Source organism: Mya arenaria, chromosome 4 (genome assembly GCF_026914265.1).
Source record: "Mya arenaria isolate MELC-2E11 chromosome 4, ASM2691426v1".
NCBI lineage: Eukaryota > Metazoa > Mollusca > Bivalvia > Myida > Myidae > Mya > Mya arenaria.
The window spans coordinates 41,962,030-41,975,187 of NC_069125.1; the positions used below are offsets into that span (position 1 = coordinate 41,962,030).

The following is a 13,158-nucleotide window of genomic DNA, read 5'->3' on the forward strand; positions in this document are numbered from 1 at the left end:
CATGGAGACGCACGCACTTTCATAAAGGTAAAATACGTTTAATTAAAATGCTTGTATTTAAGTTGAGTACAACACCGGTAAAACGACACGGTATTTGTAAAATGCATGCATTTAATGTAGCACTTCAATGAATTCAAGGAACAAGGAAATCCAAACTAAATACATAATGTAGGCCTATGGGTTAAGGCTACAGTCGCCGTAGGTCACAAGGGTGAGATCACGATGGGTGCACTTGGATTTCTCGTACTCACAACTGAAAGAAAAGAGATACATGGGTTGTTTGTTTATTTAAGTTTATCAAGGTCTTCCCGCACCCATTAGCTGCATTATGGCTTGACTCCACCGTGACGCCATCACGACTTAAATTGTGTTTTAAATGCCATCAGTGCCATAAGATGAAAATGACTGCAATAAGTCAAATGCTGATATATGAGTTTCGATGAAACATAGTGAAATACAAGATATCTGAGTGCTATTACCCAGCCTTTTGTGAATATACATGTACCTCTTTGATCTTTATCAGCTCGGCGTAAAGCCCCAATTCAGGGGATAAAACTTTCCTGGGTTTAACCAGTACTTAGAACACCATTTTCCCAGTACTACCCTTATAATGCCGACCGCAAGTAAATTGAGCTATTTGTACACAAAGCGAACGCATTACCACTGAGCTTTAGGGGCGGTCATATATGGGTTATTTGTAGCCACAAACTGCAGGTATGGAGATAAATTTGGACGATGAAGCGACTGTATACGATCATGAGGCTCATGGCATCCAAAAATGCAAATGTGCATGTGTTTTGGTTAACGCATTTATGTTAGTGGTTTTGCGACATCCTCCTAGTTAGGATTTATACTAGGGATGGCAATGAGTACCCAAGTACTCGTCAGAGTACTCGAGTACCAAATCACTACTCGAGTTCTCGGAAAAAAAATCTATAAAAATCACAATTTACAGATGAAGTAACGGATCTGGTTAGTTGCCAAGAGGACAATTTACGGTTCCTCCAATCCCCGCTGTGTACACAATTGACCCTAATAAATTAGTTAAGAGTTACAAACTGTCAGCAAAGGGCCCCTATTTCCAATTATCACTGATGTCAATTAGCGAAGTTTTGATAGCGGAACTTTCACCTACACAATTCTATTGTTTACCAGTTAAGAGTCCTTTAACTAAACAATGTACGCTAACGAGCGAACGAGTAGCGATCGTTACGAGGATTGATTTCTTAATGGGCGTATTTTTACCATTTTTGCAATGATTATCACAATTGATTGGTTGATATCATGAATCAAGAATTATGAATATTAATGAGGTAAACAACAATAATACAGTAAGAAGTATTTCGTTCTTTATTTTTATGTAAGCTATTAATGTTCGTTTATTGTAATTATGATTGATGCTCATTATAAATCTCGGGTTTAACTTTCCAGCTTTATTGTAGATAATTTGCAGTGCATACTTATATGTAACATCATTAATATGAAATGGAAAAAGACAAAATTAAAAGCATCAAACAGTATTTGTTTTTCTTTTATTTAATTTCTTGTTAAATTAAATAATGAAAGTCTAATTTAAAGATGAAAATGACCAATAATACGACCAAAGCGCATTATATACGCCATGAACGATACATGTATTCACGATCGTGTCATTCCCAGAAACACGTTCTTTTATTTCGAGTACCCGAGTACTCGATCGAAAGATTGTCCGAGTACTCGAGTACCAATTTTACTACTCGTTGCCATTCCTAATTTATACTAAGGCGTTTCTGCTTCGACTTTGTTCTTTTAAATGAATATTGTTACTCCTCTCTAAACGCTGAAACTGCAGTTGGTGTATAAACGACTGGGTGAGGTATTTCCAAAGATACATCAGTGACAGGAATGAATTTACGGTCAACACAAATGTAAACGGGAACTCACAAGTTCGTGTAGGTGCGACCGTCGCTGGCGCAAACCTTGGAAACCTCGGTCGGGCAATCTTTGTGGCTGAGGCTCGTGCACAGGAAGTCGAACACCACATCACCACCGGCCACGGGATCCACCGTGGTACCGCCGGGGGCTGTCGAGCACGCACCCGGGTGTTTCAGGTCAAGCGCCTTGTTCAGGCAGTGTGCCTTGCTGAACTCGCACCTATCGACGGGTAGGGACAAATGTAAAGTAGTTTTCACTTGAATAGAACAAAACAGCTCTGAACATTTGAATACCAGAAGTACATAGACATATGTATTCATACCAGCAGCGTATTATACATAACGAATCAGCCCGCACATGTGTAGTCTGGCGTGAACTGAACAGTAAGAGCTCTATTCAATTATAACTTATCTAATATGCTTATATTTAAATTTTAGTGCACTACCCGGGTTATTGTATAAACTGCTGTTAAAGCAATTGTTGAAAGTCCTTATTGTCCTGATGTACCATATTTAGGCAACACTACGCAGGAATAAACGGATGTTAAATAGTTGCCAGTGCGGCCAAGTACTGCTGCCGCTGAATGTTAATTGAAATAAGTAAATTTCGGATTGATTACTAGAGTGTAACTAATAAGCCCAATAATATCGGTGACCATACTTATTTCTGTAAGTAACGCCATCTGTTCCGCATGTGACGTCATCTTGGAATGTGTCACAGTCCACACTCGCCTCCGTAACCCATGAACAGCGGTAGAACGTCGCCCCGAACACACCTGCGCATGCGCATATAAATTAAATGTATTTTACATTGTTGACCAATGGGAATTCAGTAATGTTCATAATTTTGGCTAGTTTATATTCCATAGAACGCTAGCTAACTTACTATCATTATACAATCTTCTTTAGAATGCAATACTTATGCCCCGTCTCCTCGAAAATCGCTTACATAGCATTTTACCACAATTATTGTGCATATTGTAAAACAAACTTATTTTTTAATTCTTGTTTTATTCAGATAAAAAAATAGAATTCTTAAAACATATGTTCAATCCGTCTGAATGTTTTGATTTTTAATCACTTCTGTGGCAAAACAAAAATAGAGCAAGTATTCAAGGTTGGCCTGTGTTTCTTTGTAATTAAAGAAAACACGCAAAGTAAAGGTATAAATACGTAAATAAATATACAAATAAGTAAAAACAATAAGTGAATACATTAATAAAAAGCCTCAGAAGATTTTATAATACCTTGAACAGCAAACAAGCAAAACAGCGCTACTTCAGTCTTCATTCTCATCAGGTACAGGTTAATACTATTTCTGATGAAAACCGAAATTAACGCTCCTCTTTGACCAACTTTAGGAGGTCGTGTTATTTAATTCGATGATAACGAGTCACATGTTCTGCCAAAATTGGAACAGAAAACAAGACAAGGCTGTACTAGTAACCTTAAAGCCTGTCAAACCATATATTTTGATCACGTAAATCACGACGGTGTTTAAACATTACATCATCATCGTCGTCGTTGTCATCATCAATAGCAGCAGCAGTACCACCACCATCATCATCATCAACACCACCACCACCATCATCATCACCACCACCACCATCATCATCATCATCAAAACAACTGCGACAGGCTGTGGAAAAGTCTCACATACTCATACACAATACTAGATATATTGACTAAGGACACAACCTTTTCAAGACAAATCCTTGTTTTTTTTTGTATTTTTAACTTATTTTTAATAGTTTGGATCATACGTGTTTGCTCGGAGTTATTGTTTATTTTTTCTTTAAATTAAACTTCGCCGAAACAGGTAAGGTAAATAGATAGAAAAATATAGTATTAATTTAATAAGAATAATGATATAAACTGGTGGCCACAGAAAGTGGACGGATATTCATGGCAACGAACTTAAAATCCACCTATTCATTCTATTTCTTTTCTCCTTCCCAGAGATATTTACGCATAAATGAGAGAAGCATTAGATTCGCGATTGGACGTTAGATCCGAGATTAGGCAGTTGATCCGCGATTCAAAGTCAGATCCGCGATTCGGAGTCAGATCCCCGATTCGAAGTCAGATCTGCGATTCGACGTCAGATCCGCGATTCGACGTTCGACGTTAGATCCGCGATTCGACGTCAGATCCGCGATTCGACGTCAGATCCACGATTCGACGTCAGCTTTGGATTTTTTTTAATTAATTGCCCCCAGCTCTACGGCGTGTATATCAAGTATTAGAACATATGACTAGTTTTATATAACGTTTTAGAAATAAAGGAATGAGGAAATTGACCTTAATATTTCCATGTATCTGATTACGTTACACGGTCTTATCAACAATTCTATATCTGTCCAAGTGTGTACTAATATTGAGAACAATTAAATAACGTCTATGAGCTCTGCAATAAAGGTCACTTGAGAAACACAGCTCTTTCAGAAAATACCATGATCAGCTTTTTGGTTGCTACAGTTTTGTTGGCGGGTAAGTCGACACTTAAGATATGTTATACTTTCTTACTTACCGAAACACAAACGTATAGTAGTTGTATGCGTATACTGGCATACTTATGTAAACTTGAACCTCGGAACTATGAGCAGAAGTGAACTACAGATCGAACAAGCTCAACATTCGGACTTTGTCATTGAATAATCACAACACTTAACAACTTACTCTTTTAGTTTCTTTTTGCAATAATTTCAAGCCTACAACATGTTTCGATGTATTCCAAAGAATTATCCTACCTTGTACGGCTGTTCAAATAAGTTCATGTATTGAAAAAGGGATAGATCATGCTACAATAGTTCATATCTATTTAGACATATACTAGTGTTAATCAATGTTTCAGAAATATATATATATATATATATATATATATATATATATATATATATATATATATATATATATATATATATATATATATATATATATATATATATATATATATATATGACTGGACACACCTCCCTCTCCCCTACATCAGTCAGGAGCGGATCCTGGGGACGAATAAGAGTAGGCGGATCTTGGGGGGGGGGTGCTAACTTCAGAACTGAAATTTATTTGGTTTAAACTGTTGATAAGGGTGTTTTGGGTTACTCCCCCAAGACAGGGTAACGATTTCTAGGCGAAAGTGATGAATATAGGGCGCATTTTATCACCTTTTTCTCATATATTGAAATAAAAAGTAAACTTGGACGGTTTTATGTGGGGGCGCCGTGTGCGCCCCTTGTATCCGCTAATGCATCTATTTTCTGAGCGGGAGTTGCGTAGGAATTGGTTACATCGATATATAAGAGTGCAGCACATACGGCATCGCCTACATCGTTGGACTGTTAATCGGACAACCCGGGTTCGATTCCCGGGCGGACCAGGTCACTTCTGTTGTGATTGGTTATGAAATCCTTTCTACGACCATTCGCACTGTACCACTGCCCCTGGCATGTACAGAAGTTGTCAGTTCCTTGCAGAGGTGAAGGCACCTAGTACTGGTTCACCGCCCAGGAAAGATGGTGGTTGAACTGTCACTCTGGGACCCTTCAATGTGCTCACGCCGGGACCCGGAGTATAAACTACTAACACCACCACCGGCATCGCCTACAGATACACTGTCCTTATATTATAATATTTACACATTCTTCCTACCCCCGACTCCATCAGGTGTTGCGCAGTGCTAGGTCTTGAATTGTCAGTCGGTCTTGCATAACATATGAAGCGCTTTGAATGGTTTTGACATGGTACGACATACACATAAAACACGTATACCCATGTATAAATTAAGCATTTCTCTATTTTCTGTCCCACTTCATCAGCTGGCGTTGCGCATGGCCAGGTTTTGAGCTGCCAGTCATTCGTCCTCAGCCTGGACTGCACCACCTACAGCGCTATGCAGGAATGCGGCACAAACGGCATTACCTACGCCAACAGGTTTGGGAAGTGGCACACAATGCCATTTTAGATTGGTGGTCATGGTACTGTGGAACAAATCAGACATTACATACGTTTGGAATAATCTTCCTATTCAGGATACATGCGTTTTTGTCATTTCTACATGTAAGGTCTTGGAAAACTAAAAGATGTGTTATATCATAACAGTCGAACCCCGTTAGCTCGAACTCGCTTGCCTCGAATTCGTTGTTGGCTCGAATTGATGTAAAGGACCGATTTCATTACACTGAAGGAAAGCATTACCGCTTGGCTCGAATTTTTCGAGACTCGAGGAATTTTCGCCGGTCCCTGTGAGTTCGTGTCAACGATATTCGACTGTGTTTCATACCAAATCCTAACGTTATTTTATCATTTTGATATGAAAATAAAGCCTAGGCTTATGGTAGCCAAATTATTTAACCAATAGCTTAAAATGTGGATAGTCATGCCATAAATACAATCATTTATCCCTTTTCTGCTCTCCCAATTTTGCTGACCTTGGAATCTTGCTAACAGGTGTTACTTCGCCAAGGCTCAGTGTAACGACTCCAGCCTTCACATCCTGCACGACGGCCCGTGCACTACAGCTGAGTCGTCGACCACCCCGTCCCCAGGGTCGGGCGTAGATGGGGAGACGGCGGTCCTCGATTTCTTCTGTACGGCGCTCAGCCATCGGGACTGCCCTACCGATGTGAAGCAAGTCTGCGGCTCCGATAACTGGACATACGTTAACTAGTAAGTATACAAGTAAACATTTTAAGCATATAATAATTGCAACACAAAACATTAATCACGGCTAATGAGTACTCAAAGTAGTATAATTATGCTTTGTATAATTTTATAAATTATAAACATATAAAGAATACACACACGCCCGCACGCACTCCAGCGATGTCCCCTTAACAGGAATGGCGAAGAGATAATCTACAATAACTATTTATTTTTTGTAATGTATTCGAATGTTGTTGTAAATATCTAATCATATCGTTAAATGATTTATTTAGTTTATGCTATTTTGATTATTGACTTAATTAGACGTCTGGATGCTCAATCTCCTTGCCCGAATTCAACTTTCATTATCACGTATATTAACTTTACGTAAAGCTCTGATGTGTATGAAATAAATAAATAAGATTTTTTACAAACGTCCATGATTGGACCGCACTCACTGCATATGGTATTTTAATACATGTGTTATCTTTCACATTTTCATGTTTGCGTAAATAAGTGACACTTCATTTCCTTTTGTGAGTTCTGTCCTGCTGTTTTCCTCAAAGCCAACTGCTTTCCTCTTCCCGGTCCACTTTCTACCGGACCAACTTGAACCGGTTCGCTTTATTTTAGACCAATAAGAAATGGGATCTGAATTCCTCGTTCATTTTAACTCCGTGTTTGTTTTAATTTAGTGTTATGCTGACGTTTTAAAATTTATCATTTCAATTGAATTATTCGTAAATTGGTTGTGATAAATGTGAATACCATTAACATGGGATACCACAGTAGCGAATGGCATGCATGTCCGTATTTTTTTCCAACGAATGATTCATATATTTGCTTTTATGTTTGTTAAAGCTGCATCTCACGGATTGAACGTTATGACAACTTGTTTTTTTTTTTTTTATTATCTTGGAACGAGCTAATTTACGCGAAATTGCATGGAAACCAGTGATACAGTTTTGGAGGTAATAAGAGTTGCATTATATATATGTTTACTGCAAAGTGTACTGCGCCGGGTGCACGTTACCATGGTATTAAAATGAGCCGTTTAGAGAAAAGGGCAATACAAACACATTCAGCATTAACATGTAACGAAAGAAAATACTTAGCCGGTAAAACGGTATATATATTGTTACACTTAACAACTCTATATTATTATGAGTACGCCAGTCCTGTTTATTTTGCATCATCCCTCGTATAAGACTGCTGACAAAAAATCAGATCGCAGATTTACATATTTATGTTCAAAAATTGATGTTTTATGTCTTTTTCTTAAACCGTTAGTAACGCTTTTAGCCATTAAACATTAATTTTTGAACGGAAATATGAAAATCTGTGATCTAATCTTTTGTCAGCAGTCTTATATCACTGGTTTGCAGATATGTAGGCCAAAAATGGCTCATTCCAAGACAAAAATAACAAAAGTTGTAAAAGCGGTTAATTTTTGAGAGTGCAGCTTTAAAATAATAAGTATAGTACCAATATCAGTTGTTGAGCTGTTCAATTGTATGTAGGTTGCCAAGTCTCAAAGTCTAATGTTCATTATCCAGGAAATAAAAGACTGGTATTAACCCAACTTTATCGTTTTTTATTGAATTTTCCAGCTGCGAGTATGACAAACAGAGATGCACTCATCGTGACCTTCACATACAGAACTTCGGCGCATGCGCAACCACTCCATAGCCTCTGTCACGTGTCACGTAGAATTTTCGAATAAAATTTACGAGTTAACATCGTTACATAATTTTATGCATCTATTGCCCTGCCTGGATTTTGAGTTTTATCGAAACATAATAATAAGATATAGTTGTTTTATACAATGCATATGACGTAAGTGTGGACCTTCACCAGTAAGTACTGAGGCTTGATTTGTGTCTGCACAAATAAAACAAAAACAATTGAACGAACTAAGTACCTAAACTGGAAATATTTCTACCTCTGCGTTTAGTCCTGTAATAAGGCAATACGTGGAAAATTGTTTGCTTCACCAGAAGCGATACACAAGTCATTCTCGGCGAACCGGAGGAGGTATTCACACAAACCTCTTAAATATGGTTGCAACACATATAATGTATTCAACAACCAGGTCGTTGGGAGTCGATTACATATCTAAAGTACATCCGGCAATATCAAGTCAGGTACTAGGTGTCTCTATTTATTCCCCGACATTCAATATGACTTTTGGTGTGCAATTCGAGGGGTGAAAGCAAAAAGGTTCTATCTTCTTCTTTTTTTAATGTCACTTAAAACCTTTTTACTTTCACCCTCGAATTGTATGTTGCTAATTTCCTCCCAATGAATCGGTGGGAGTTCGCATTGGACTATTTACCCACAATGACACAGTAGGAAATTTTAACGGTGTTACCTACCGTGATGAAGCGGAGATCCAAATCTAACTGTGTTACTCAATATGACAACGCGGAGGTCAACCTATCTTGATGAAGCGGGAGTTCAAAAATAACTGGTTTACCTAACGTGACAAAGCGGAGGTCCAATTATAACTGCGTTATCTAACCTGAGCAAAGGTCCGATAAAGCAATAATGTTTTGTTTATTTCATAAAAATATTTGGGGTTTCATTTATAAGTCTTTTATGTACTTTTACATTTTATGTAACTTGCCTGTGTAACACGTATTTTGTCAACTTTTATTCACAGTCTTTGTTTTGGTGGGGTCTAATTGAGTTTGTTGTATGGCATTTTATGGGCACCAGTCAATTATAACTACGCCCCCAGGTCCGGGGTATACCGGGGATAGGGGGGAAATGGGCCATGTTTTACCTTCCAGGTGGCCCCGCAGTGCCGAGTGAATGGTTTTGTTTTTCGCTCCGAAAATAGAGGGGAATGTGCCTTACCTAGGTATCCCGGGTTGTGGGGGGCATTTGGTGGGTATTTTACCAGCTGTTTGTCCCCGCAGGTCGGGGGTTTTACCCAGGATATACTGGACCAGAAGTCAAAGTCCCCGCTATTCTTCGGACCTGGGGGCTATGGTTACAATTGACTGGTGCATAACATCGGAAGAATTGGTATTCTTTTTTCAAGACTCACTACTACTCTACTAGTACTAAGGTATATATTTATACTCCTCAACATAGTTCCAAGGACCTCATTTTGTTATGGGTATGTCTTATATAGTGTCAGAGGCAATCATATGCATTTTAATAAAATGTGTACGGATGGAATTTATAATTACATTTAACGAAATACGATGAATATAGGTAAAATAAAAGTACTGAAAGCATTGAAAGGCTGTAGGTGCGACACACGTGGTTTTTCTTTTTTAAAATTGTGTTCAGAGGCAATAACAATCGAATCCAAAAATATTTTGAGTGGCCAAAATAACCCATTAGTTCCTGTCATCACCTTAAGACAGTTAGTTAGTTTCATTACAGTAACTGATAAACCTATATGTACTAGAATAGCTGAACTTGCTTTCATATCGAAAGTTTATTGCTAGTGTAAAGTTTATTGGATGGAACCAAATATGGGCTAAGGACGTACTGAGTATTTATAGAAGGTAAAGTAATGCAGGCTGTTTTAGTCAGCGTATTTCCATTTTCTGCGAAATAATCTATTCTAATCTATTTCACTCGTTTCAAGAAAGATTGACGATTCTTTGGCTTGTTAATACACATTAACGTTGGAATCATAAGGACGTTATTAAATACAGCGGTTTTTTAATTCGCACTATTTTAAACTGCATAACACCATACGTCCCATTTTGTAGCACCTTATGTGAAACTAAAAAAGGGGCTTTGACGATACCTGATTTCAATTGGCGGTACTTCAGTCTGTAGGCCTACAAATGAGCACCGAAAGATAAATAGAAATGTTTAGATACCTTTCAAAATGCAATGATTTGGATTATATGGGCAGGGTACAAGTCCCATTAGAATGTCCATAGAACTACAAACATTCGTCAAAATGGAGATACTTGGCATACTAGTTGAATATTTTATATGTTTTAATCAAAAATATTGTTCTCGTCTTAAAGTTTGAACGGTACATGGCAAGGAGATAATTGTTGGCGTGTTTTATGCTGACAGAAAAAGAACGACGCATTCCACTCCGTTTGAAGTTATAACAAAATACATATAGCGTCCTGAAACATTTTTAGAGATTAGTTAGCATACTAAAAGAGACCACCCGCAGCAGATGGCTATTATATGACAAGTTGCCTTGTTTCAGGCGTATGAGTCTGTAAACTGAATATATGGACAGTTTCTAAATGTAGATTATAAGTATCTTCCATTGGGCTCTCGTGTCACCCCAACCCGAGCGTAGGGTATTTGGTAAACACGAGGTTTAATTTGGATTTTAAATATTGCCTCAAGACAAGGTTTACATGGTGTTACATACCGCGGTCTTTAACAAGGGGTATATGTGTGATGACAATAAAAAAGTAGTTCCATACAGGTACTTTTTTTATCTTTGTCCGTGGTTAAAATAAGGATTTCCAGCAGGGCCATTTTGATCTTCTTATCTGGGGTGGAAGAAAGGGTAGTATTGTATCCTAATATTCAAATCATTTACAATTGCTGTGAGGAAAATTATACGTGCTAATTCATCAGTGAATTTAAATATAACCAATAACTAGTCGTGGTCCTTTTTTTGAAGAGAATATATTCTTGTAAACTTTCTTGATTTTTTTTTTTTCAAATTTATCTTAAATGACATCACCTGATGATTGGTCGTTATTTGAATGAAGATTATCTCAACACATCTAAATATTGAAAATCTCACACATTATACCACTGCAGGATATATAATAATCAACTGCTAGCAACTAATATAACCATTTGCTTTATTAACTGAACAGCGAAAAGATAAAATAATATTTTAATTTATTATTCAAGTCATTATAACACAATGTGGAATATCATTTATATCAGTTATTGCATTATAACTTTGTCAGGTTTGTGCCTTAAAGAGATCTCTTCATAAAAATAAGTAATTCAGTTATAGCTGTGTATTTTTTTACCAAATACTACTACTACTACTACTACTACTACTACTACTACTACTACTACTACTACTACTACTACTACTACTACTACTACTACTACTACTACTACTACCACCACCACCACCACCACCACCACCACCACCACCACCACCACCACCACCACCACCACCCGGTTTCCTCCGTGTATAGACAAGTACGCGGTGATGCCAGGACACTTAAACTGCAGATTTCCATACACTGGAATAGTTGCCATTGCTTCAGGTACGAAACATGTTAAATAATTCCTACCAATGTATTAAACCTCATAACTTGAATTCTAACATCAGTGTTCACTTTTAGTGCGGCGCCAAATTTGAATGTGCAGCCTTTGCAGGGTCAAGATCAAAAAAAGTGTTGCACAAAATCATAAAAGTCTGCTTACCAATTTTAGCATTTTATATATGAGTGATGACTGCGTGTAAGGAAATCCAACTTAGAACAAAACTGGAATCAAATGTATTATAAATGTAACAAAAGTAGAAATGGTAGCATATAAGGACACACGATTTTGGATGACTGCAAAACACAAGCACTCAAAGTATTTTAAAAAATCAGATAATGCGTTATATAAAATTGTGTTTTGATTTGTATACAATGATGTCTGTGTCAACCATGGCTTTGTTTCAGCTCATGTATCGGCCAACGGAGTTTCCATACAGATTAATATTAATCTATTGTATAAGCCTATAACGAACAAAAACCTCCAAAATCGATCTAGTCAACATTGGATTATTATGCGTTTTTTGGCCGTGTGCGCATGACCGTTGGCTAGTATATAGACATTTTGGCAAACAAAGTAATAGTTTTGCTTTACTGAAGAATAAAGTCGGTAGCCATGCTGCACCAGGCAAATGCCGACTTCATGGTTTAGGTAATGACACATTATCTATTACATAAACTGTAAATTCTCTTTCCCAGTCGATTCAATAGTCGCTTGTCCGTAAATAGTACGTTTTTGGATGACAATTTGACTGGCTATCATAACAGATATTAATTTTCTTACTGTTTCAGATGAAGCAGAAATAGTTCACATTCACAACCGTCTGCGTGCGTCTGTCCTTTTGACGGCAGGCAACATGATGCAACTGGTAATTACATTCCAGTGTCCACACACAAATTTATATCTTTTTCAAAGAATTATGTCCAATAGTTTTCAGATGAAACTTTCAAAAACAAATATTTATACAAAATACATTACTTTAATTCATATGCAAGTACAGGAAGCGATTAGTGACATAGATCTTAAGTGAATGTTCTAAAACCGTTTTCTGAAATTTGATAAGTTGATTTTCAATTTGGTTTGGTTGAAAATGCGGAAAAAAGCTTTAAATATCATTAATGTAAGGCTTGTTTCAGGAATACACACGCGGATTGCAACACACGGCTCAACTATGGACTCGTCTGTGTTCAACACAGAGCAGCTGGTTTGAAAGAGCAACGCCAGTAATATTCGATTTATCTACTTTTGCAAGTTATGATAATTGATATCGCCCGATTGATAGACACAATACTGCAGTGGACATTACAAGGACAAACCAAACGGTCAAGAAATATTCTTTATGACACATAGACAAGAAGCAGAACATTCAATA

The 13,158-nt window shown here is 37.4% G+C and overlaps 2 protein-coding genes across 2 annotated transcripts; one reads left to right on the plus strand and one right to left on the minus strand.

The window, feature by feature from the left end:
• Positions 1-139: 139 nt before the first annotated feature.
• LOC128232094 (agrin-like) lies at positions 140-3,237 on the minus strand. Its single transcript, XM_052945453.1, has 4 exons — positions 3,161-3,237; positions 2,575-2,689; positions 1,924-2,133; positions 140-253 (listed from the first exon to the last, which is right to left on the minus strand). The coding sequence occupies exons 1-4, from the start codon at positions 3,207-3,209 to the stop codon at positions 175-177; spliced, it is 453 nt and encodes a 150-aa protein (XP_052801413.1). The 5' UTR covers positions 3,210-3,237; the 3' UTR covers positions 140-174.
• On the plus strand, positions 2,100-8,294 carry LOC128232095 (agrin-like). The gene is made up of 5 exons (XM_052945454.1): positions 2,100-2,143; positions 4,359-4,403; positions 5,732-5,846; positions 6,363-6,581; positions 8,168-8,294. The coding sequence occupies exons 2-5, from the start codon at positions 4,367-4,369 to the stop codon at positions 8,244-8,246; spliced, it is 450 nt and encodes a 149-aa protein (XP_052801414.1). The 5' UTR covers positions 2,100-2,143; positions 4,359-4,366; the 3' UTR covers positions 8,247-8,294.
• Positions 8,295-13,158: the final 4,864 nt, after the last annotated feature.

Excerpts from the sequence above, each read along its gene's own strand:
- LOC128232094 (XM_052945453.1), bottom strand. The coding sequence starts at position 3,209 with ATGAGAATGAAGACTGAAGTAGCGCTGTTTTGCTTGTTTGCTGTTCAA. Across the intron at positions 2,690-3,160 it reads TTGCTTGTTTGCTGTTCAAG|GTGTGTTCGGGGCGACGTTC; the intron begins GTATTATAAAAT and ends GCGCATGCGCAG. Across the intron at positions 2,134-2,574 it reads GGCGTTACTTACAGAAATAA|GTGCGAGTTCAGCAAGGCAC; the intron begins GTATGGTCACCG and ends ACCCGTCGATAG.
- LOC128232095 (XM_052945454.1), top strand. The coding sequence starts at position 4,367 with ATGATCAGCTTTTTGGTTGCTACAGTTTTGTTGGCGG. Across the intron at positions 4,404-5,731 it reads TGCTACAGTTTTGTTGGCGG|CTGGCGTTGCGCATGGCCAG; the intron begins GTAAGTCGACAC and ends CCACTTCATCAG. Across the intron at positions 6,582-8,167 it reads AACTGGACATACGTTAACTA|CTGCGAGTATGACAAACAGA; the intron begins GTAAGTATACAA and ends TGAATTTTCCAG.